This window comes from Vombatus ursinus, unplaced genomic scaffold, assembly GCF_900497805.2.
Source record: "Vombatus ursinus unplaced genomic scaffold, bare-nosed wombat genome assembly UNPS02014779.1, whole genome shotgun sequence".
NCBI classification, from domain to species: Eukaryota; Metazoa; Chordata; class Mammalia; order Diprotodontia; family Vombatidae; genus Vombatus; species Vombatus ursinus.
In genome coordinates, this window is record NW_020954557.1 from 49314088 (window position 1) to 49322790 (window position 8703).

General features: G+C 39.6%; 1 protein-coding gene across 1 annotated transcript; it reads right to left on the minus strand.

Moving 5' to 3' along the window:
* Positions 1-3047: 3047 nt before the first annotated feature.
* Positions 3048-4028, minus strand: B3GALT1 (beta-1,3-galactosyltransferase 1). Its single transcript, XM_027865765.1, has one exon. It carries the CDS (start codon positions 4026-4028, stop codon positions 3048-3050), a length of 981 nt encoding a protein of 326 aa, XP_027721566.1.
* Between the last annotated feature and the right edge of the window lie 4675 nt (positions 4029-8703).

An 8703-nucleotide genomic window follows, 5' to 3' on the forward strand; every position in this document is an offset into this window, starting at 1 on the left:
TCATTTTAGACTAGGGAGGTCTATTCATAATATGTATATATTTATAACATATACATATAAATATATATATCATGTTCATAATGTGTAGTTTCTTGATATTAAGAGTTGTTGACTAGGCATGAGACGGGTGCAGAGCAAAATGATTTGGGAGAAGGCCCAGTCTAGTTGTTTAACAATTGAATAGACAGTAGGTGTTTTGAATGACCAGGAAGAAATCATTGAACTTGAGAACTGGCAATAATTACTGAACAGGGGAGCTGACTGATCTTGTGGGGTCCAATTTCTCCCCAACTTTTTAAATGTTTTTCTTGTATTGTCCAAATTGAAATAAGCTGACTATATATGTGAGTGTATATGTACATATGTATATGTATACACACATATATATGCATACACACACATATATGTGGGTGGATGGGTATATATATGTACACACCCACATACATATATACATATATATGTGTGTTTATATACATATATATGTATATAGGTGTATGTGTGTATTTATTAAGAGGAGTGACTAACTAGGTCTTACATTTCTGGGAATGTGAGATGTAAAGAACTTTCCAGAGGACTACTTTTTAAGGACTGAAACAATTCAGCAAATCAAAACGGGTACAACAAAAACAAGGTACTGTCTTCATATCATGGGGTTTATCCTCACTGATCATAAGCAAGCTGGGATTTTCCAAAGTATGGCAAACTTTCCAAATGTGTGCTGTGTTATCATCAATGTTTGGTTTGTTATTAATTTTGCTGTGTTTATTCTTCCTTCTGGAAAGGTGAGTGGTAAAGCGAATTAATTTTTCCCATCTTCCAAATCCCAGAGAGGCCATAATTAAAACAACTGGGGAGATTTCAAGTTGCATATTTCTCCAAGCAACTCAGCTTATTCCAACATCTGAAAAAAACAGAAGCTTCTGACACAAAATATACCTTACGTCCCCAGCCTTTGGAAGACACATTATCGTTTAGCGTAGAGGGGTAGCACTCAATGCACGGAAGTAATAATTCATTAAGTGATACCAGAGGAAGCATAAATAGTTGAAGCTTCCCACAGGTGCTTTGTGAACCCCTTTGTCAGTGTGCTTCAGAGGACCCCTTCTCATAAGAGTGTTATTAAAGACATAAAATAAAATATATAAGAATACAAAGGAAACCAATTGTATGGAAATACAGTTAACAAAACATTAAAAAAAAAAGTTCATGGACTCTAGGTTAAGAACTCCTGAGCTAAATTAGAGAGAAAGAAATGTTTTAGTGATTTATGATCCATGATGATCTATAGTCCAGATTAATAGTGGTGAATTTTATATTAATATATGTGGTATATTACTAGTATTACTAGTTTGCTTTTTCAGGGGGGGAGGGAGAGGTGGAAACTGGACCCATGATTTTAATCTGTGTAAGAAGCTCTCAGTACAGAAACTCTCTTCACCAACACAAAACAGACGCTGTAGAGTCAGAATGCCTGGGGCATTGAGAAGTTGAGTGATTTACCCACAGTGTCAGAGGTGGGACAGGAACCCAGGTCTTCCTAACTTCAAGGCTAGCCCTTTAGATACTATGCTTCCACTGCCTCTCACTATTACTTACTGGTTACTGATATTATAGTAATAATAATAATAATACAATAATAATACTTCGCACATACATAGCACCTTTCAGCTGAGGATTTCAAGGTACTTGGCAAACATGAATTAAAATTCACAGCATCCGGGAGGTAGGTTTTTTTTTAAATAATTACCATTTTGCAAATGAGTAAATTGAGGCACACTGAGGTTTCCATCATTTTCTCCTTTGACACTGTGAGTCTTGTGGCAGAGAAAGGAATGGAACCTAGGCTTTCCCTCCCTTAGCTGCAAAACTCTTGAAACTCTGCCCCTGAGAAGACCTCAATGCCAATGCAATTGCATGTAATACTGGGGACCTTGCTAACATTCAACTGTACTGAAGTACGCATTGCTCGCACTTGGTGTGCCAGCCAGATTTGGTGCCCTTTGCCTAATTCCTAGGGCTCTAATTCTTTTCATGCTTTCAGAATCTGCTATCTTCGAATTGTGATGTAACATTCTTCTTGGCCACATATCAGCTTTGCTTATTTTCTTTGTTTGGAACTGTGTGCCCACATGACCCACATATTCCAAGTGAACTCAGTGACATTGCATACTGGGTTGAAGCAGGTAAAGTTACATTTGGCAATTTTCCTTGGAGGCACAATTTTATGTTTGTTCTGAAAGAACTGAGAATAAATCCCCTATTTATTTTGTTAAATAGCATTCCATACATTCCACCTGCTGCCCATCACGTGTTTAATCCTTGGATGAGCAATAAAGTTGTTTCCTGAACTTTTACAACATCTGATTCTCACGTTCAAATTCCCACTCATCCAACGCTGTCTTCCTGCCAGAACTAAGTTCTTTTTTGGGGGTGGAATTGTACATATGACACATTTTACATGCCAATATATGGGAAAAAAACCAATGTAAATATCACACACAACAGAAATACTCCCACTCGTGTCTTGACTCTGTCTATTTCTAAATGGGTTTCTAAACAGTTATTTTCTCTTTGAAGGGATGACATGAAGGCATTATTGTGAGGTGACTTTCCTTCTCTCAGAACCAGATTTCTATCTCAGAAGGATAGTAGCTGTAGCTGAGTAGCATTTAGCCAGTTTCTTTTTCGGGGAGCTCAGGTTGGGAGCTGCTTTTTGAGAATAAATGGCAATGCCCTATGCCCTGAGATTGGCATCTGGCACTTTCAACTTGTGTAACATCTGTATAATGAGAATGTGACATTTGTAAACTGGTGATAAAAGAAACTAAGACATGAGGGGACGGGGTGAGGGGGAAATTACTTTTTGCAAACTCCTTCACAATTCATTTCCCATAGTAACATCTGTAAACTACCAACAATACAGCCTCCCAAATTAAAAAGAAGAAAGGAAGGGATAGGGAAAGGAAGGGAGGAAGGAAGGAAGGCAGGAAGAAAGAAAGAAGAAGGAAAGAAAGAGAAAATAAAAGATATTTATATCTGTAAAAATCTTAACACCGGAGATGTTTCTTGCTTGACATGTCATTCCAGATTCTGTGCATTTCTTCTGGTGTGATCTGATGCACAGTAATGACTCGGCGATATCTACACAAGCTGTAAGCCATTTTCCAGTGATTAAAGCCACTGTTTTGGAAAGGGTGAATGCCCAGCTTCCGAAGACACAGTCCCACATACACATCTTCAAGGTGAAGCAGTCTCGTGTGGAGTGAGGTCTTGTAAATGAGTTCTGCCACATCGGCTGAAAAGATATAGCCAGTCCCCGAGCAGAATGGTGGGTAATTGCTGTCTGGGTACAAATCTCTGGGCATGTACCACTTACTGCGGACATCCCGGATTGGTCCTCCATTAATGACATAGCCAGTGAAGTATCTTCTCCTTGGTTTGGTGTTGGGTTTTAGTAGTTTATAGATGAGATTATCCATGTTTACAAAAATGTCACTGTCTGTTTTCATGACGTACTTGGCTTTTGAGCAGAAAGTGGCAACCCATCTCATCCCCATTAACGTTTTGAGGGTGAGGTTATGGTATGAATCAATGAAGTCCTCTACGATGATGTCATGGAAGATTTGGCTTTCTTGTTCCACCATCTGATTTAGAACAGGATCAGCATTCTTCCCTAGGAGAAAGAGAGTGGCGATTTTGATCCCCTTAAAGTTGTTTTCATCTCCCCACGTCTCTCGGATAGCCTGTCGGGCATCAAATTCCTTGTGTGTGGTACTAATGAGGATGACAAGGAAGGGGGTGCTTTTCTCACATTTCTTGGGCTCATTTATGAGAAACTCAAATGCGTGAGGGTTTATAGGTCGAGTTCTTATATTACCAAAGGTAACATTCTTCCTGGCTGCAGCAACGTTAGTAAATGGCCGAGAGCCGGAATAGGAAGAAGTAGGACGAGTTATACTTAGGTACCAAAGAGCGCTAGCCCAGCACACAACTGTCAAAACATAGAGACATGAGACCTTTGAAGCCATTGTCTTTGCAGCTCCTCTATGCAGTATGTTGAATAAATAGCCTTCTTACCATTAACATCTCTTTGTCCTGCAAAGGCAGCATATTACTTGAAAATCTTAAAGTCCGATAAATACAAGTTACTGTGAGATTGTTCATAGGTATTGGTAGCAGGCTTGTCACTCTACTTTCTTCCTCCCTGTGATGATGGGTTCCATATCTTTATAAGTCTTCCTCCTAATTCTGCAAAATACAAGAAAGCACACTGTTTGTTAGGCTTGTTTACATGTTTTGACATTTCAATTCAGTATTATCAAGCTATCATGAAGATTTTAGGGTTTATAATGCCCTCCTGTTTCATTAGAGGTGGTGTGGTATAAGTCTGGGGCAAGTCACTTGATCTCTACTTGCCTTAGTTTCCTCATCTGTAAGATGGAGATGGATGGTGGTAGCAACTACTTCCCCGGATTGTTGTAAGGAGAAAAATTAATCAATCAATTAGTCAATTGATAAAGAGGAAGCTAGATTGTGTGGTGGATAGAGTGCTGAACCTGAAGCCAGGAAGACCTGAGTTCAAATACTGCCACTGATACTTACTAGCAGTATGACCCTGGGCAGGTCAGTTAATTGTTGTCTGCCTTGGATTCCTCAACTTTAAAGTGGGAATAATAATAGCACCTACCTCCTAGGAATTGTTATAATGATCTAATGAGATAATATTTGAAAAGTACCTGAACCATAGTCCGTATTATATAAATGTCAGGAAGGGTTCAAATATTGCTTCTGGCACATATAAGATGTGTGATCCTGGCCATGTCACTTAACTTCTTGAGTTAACTCTAGACAACTCTAAGACTATAAGTTGAAGAGAAGGTGCCAACATGTGTTGGTAGAGAGAATTTTTTCACATTAGAATTCTCTAGGCAACCAGGTGGTGCTGGGCCTGGGGTCTGGAAGATCTAAGTAAAAATTTGGCCTAAGGCACTTTCTATCTATGTAATCCCATGTAAACGCTGTTTCCATGACTGTAAAATGGGGATAATGACAGCACCTACCTTATAGGGTTGTTGTAAACAGTCAAATAAGATATTTGTAAGGCACTTAGCACAGTGCCTAGAATGTAGTAGGTGCTTTATAAATGATTATTCCCTTCCCTTCCCTTCCCCCCTCTATACCGATGAAATCACCAATCCCATCCTTATCCTGTCTTCCCCTCCCCCACACAATCATTGTTCTTGGAGGTAACAGAGATGATCATAGTTGTATAAGCAGGAAGGGACCCTAGAAGTCAACATCCTCATTTTACAAATGAGTGAATCTAAGGCCCACAGGAGTATAGTCAAAGGTGAACTGAAGCCAGCTTGGCTCATGAGAGCCCTTAAATTTTCGGTGCAAGCATTTATATCTCCAAAAATGGCAAATGTTACATATCAGGTCTTGATCTATTGTGTTGTTGATTGCCTAGACTTAAGAGTTTGATTGAGTATGAGTGTTTATATGAATGAGTATGAATGATAATAATTTAGGTTAAACTTGAAAGTGTATCTTGTGTTCATTTTTTTGGAGTTTATCATAAAATATTTACCAGCATACTCCTAGATGTAGTCATTCTCATAAAGTCACAAAGGTAGTAATCCAAATCCTGTGCCTCCAGACCCAACATTCATTCTACCTCATTCTCCTGTCTCTCCATATTCCTTTTGTATCAGTTCTTAGAAACCTTACTGCATAATCATAATTGACATTAATGTTTTAGTTTAATGGTGGTGGTTGTTGTTGTTGAGTTGTTTTTCAGGAGTATCTGACTCTTTGTGACTCCATTTGAAGTTTTTTTTTTCATTTGTTTTGTTTTTTTGCAAAAATACTGGAGTGGTTTGCCATTTCCTTCTCCAGCTCATTTTATAGATGAGAAAACTGAGGCAAACAGGGTCAAGTGACTTGCCCAGGGTCACACAACTAATAAGTGTCCAAGGACAGATTTGAACTCAGGAAAAGCAGTCTTCTTGACTCTAGACCTGGCATGCAATTTACTACGCCACTAACCTGCCCAGTTTAGTGTTTACAAAGCATTATATATAGTCTCAGTTGAGCCTCACAATAACCTCATGATGTAGGTACTACAGGTTATCTTCATCATTTTACAGATGGGAAATCAGAGTGTCAGAGAGGGTGACTAATCCATGTTCCAATTAGAAATTATCAGAGGCAGAATTCAAACCCAGAAGTGGAAGTCAAACTCTCTTCCCTCTAAGTCCAGTATTCTGTCCACACATAACGCACTTGACTAGTCACCTGTATTCTCTTTGAATTGAGGTGAAGGAAAAGGCCAAGAGTTTCTGGGTAATTAATAATCAATTTATTATTTAGGCTAACAAATAATCAATAAGTTGATGGTCAGTGGTCTCTCTCCAGACAAAACCATGGAGATGCCTAATGCTTAAATATCTTTGGAAAAGGAGGTGTCCCTGACAGGTGAAAATCAACCCTGATTGGTGAAAAATCAATAAGGTGGTAGACATATTAATGAGGAGGTGGGCTAAAAGTCTTTAGCTCCTCTTTCTGAGAACATGACTTGATCATGGGACTCAGCTGCCTCCAGCAATCTGGACAAAGGAATCCATCTCTACCCAGACCACTCTGATTGGTTTTCTCCTGCATAAGCTGGGTCACCCTAAATTCTAATGAAGGGTTCCAAGGAGCAGGCTTATTTCCTAAGGGCAAGAATTCTCCTAGATTAGATTCTGTTTGTAAGGTCTTCTAGTTGGGTGGGGTCCTGCCCAAGATCTCAGAGCATATACTAGGAGCATATGAATAATCTCATCTATTAGCAATGTCCTTCAGAGACTGACTGACTGACCTGCAAGGGCTAGACCCTGAATGAGGAAATAGAAAGGAAAAACCTCAATCTTAATTTCATAATTGGTTATTACTATAAAAGAAAATAGTAATTCCTCTCAGATTCCTGACTTCTCACCTGTTTCAGGTCATTAGCATGAAGTTTGATCTCTTATGGAACTTCTATACACATGAATGTAGAGAGAGCAAATATAATAGGAGGAAGAAAGAAAAATGAACTCTGGGTTAGAGTCAGGAAGACACACATTCAAATGACAACTCTGGTGCATCATGGCTGTGTGACCCTGGGCAAGTCAATCAGCCTCTGAGGGGCAGAGGCAACTCTCTGAGACTCTCAGTTGAAGAGCAGATGAGCCTGAGATCTTTCCTCTCTAGGAAATCTCCACCTCGATGAAATTGCTCCAAACCAATTATACCTAGTACATGTGCAAAATTGCTTTGGCCATTTTCCTGGCTCTTCCTCATCTTTTTCCTCTGTCTTAATTCACAGCAAACTCTCTATTCAGGTTAACACCTTCTAGGAGAGGGCAATTTTGACCTCCAGATCTCTGACTCCTTTGTTTCCTTGATTGTATCTATTTTTAAGTTTCTGTGGCTGAAAAACTGTCCATCACCTTGTTTCATATAATGCTCTGTTTGCTGGTCTTGTTCCTAGCTCCATTTTGAGTCCCACTAAGTAGTACCCATGGGCAGCTAGGTGGTGCAATGGTTAGAGGGTTGGGCTTGGATTCAGGAAGACTCATCTTCTTAAGTTTAAATCTGGCCTCAGACATTGTGTGATCCTGGGAAAGTCACTTAACCCTGTTTGCCTCAGTTTCCTTATCTGTAAAATGAGCTGGAGAAGGAAACGGCAAATCACTTCTGTGTGCTTGCCAAGAAAACCCCAAAATGGGGTCACAAAGAGACAGACATGACTGAAAATGAATGAACAACAACAAAAGAGTACCTACCAACCTTCCTCCTTCTTCTTTCAGCTCCTACTCCTGATTCCCAGCTTTCCAGATGGTCTCACACACACACACACACACACACACACACACACACACACACACACACTCACTCCTGTTTGTTCTCTCACATGTGGAAACCATTACCTAACTCCCCTGGCAAAGTTATTTCTGGTGCCAGTTCAGAGATTCAGTGCTATGTATCTAGGTGAAATCACACTGGTCTCTGCTAATTGTGTGCTTCCCTTAGGGACTCACTTATAAATACAGTAGAATCCTAAGAAATGAGACTTTTGAATTTGAGGGCCACCAATTCAAGGGGAGGTAATGAGCGCTTCAATTAACATTCAAATGAAAAAGTTGTCTTTAGGTGTTCCTGGTTCTTTCCTAGAACTCCCAACTTCTATCATGTCATTTTTAAAGGGAGGCTAGGTTACAAAGTTCACTCATGTAAAAAATTGTCTCTCCCTTCCTTGTTAGAGCATATTGCAGTAGTCCTGGTAGACAGAGATAGGAGATAATGGATGTGAATTTCAACAAACTCAGCTTTAGAATAAACTATGCACTCAATGTATGCGCTGTGTTGAAAGAATTTAACTGGAGTTATGGATGGAGACTCATGTTCCAAAGCACAATCATCATAATAAAATAAGAAGACAGGAATGAATAAAAGCAGAGTCAATAGACACCATGTTGTCTAAGCCAAGAGCGGAATGTGAATATATGAGCCATAGGAGGGAGGCCAGCAATAGCTCATTGTAGTTATGATTCTTCTTAAATGAACATTAGAATGGCTCCTAGCAGCGTGACTCTGCGTATAGCTAGGGCTCCAGCTGACCCACAATAAACAATGTCCAAATCTAGGCCCTAGTATTGCCAAACTCCTGGTGGAAAA

Bases quoted from the DNA above. Each gene is read 5' to 3' on its own strand.
- B3GALT1 (XM_027865765.1), bottom strand. From the start codon at position 4,028: ATGGCTTCAAAGGTCTCATGTCTCTATGTTTTGACAGTTGTGTGCTGG.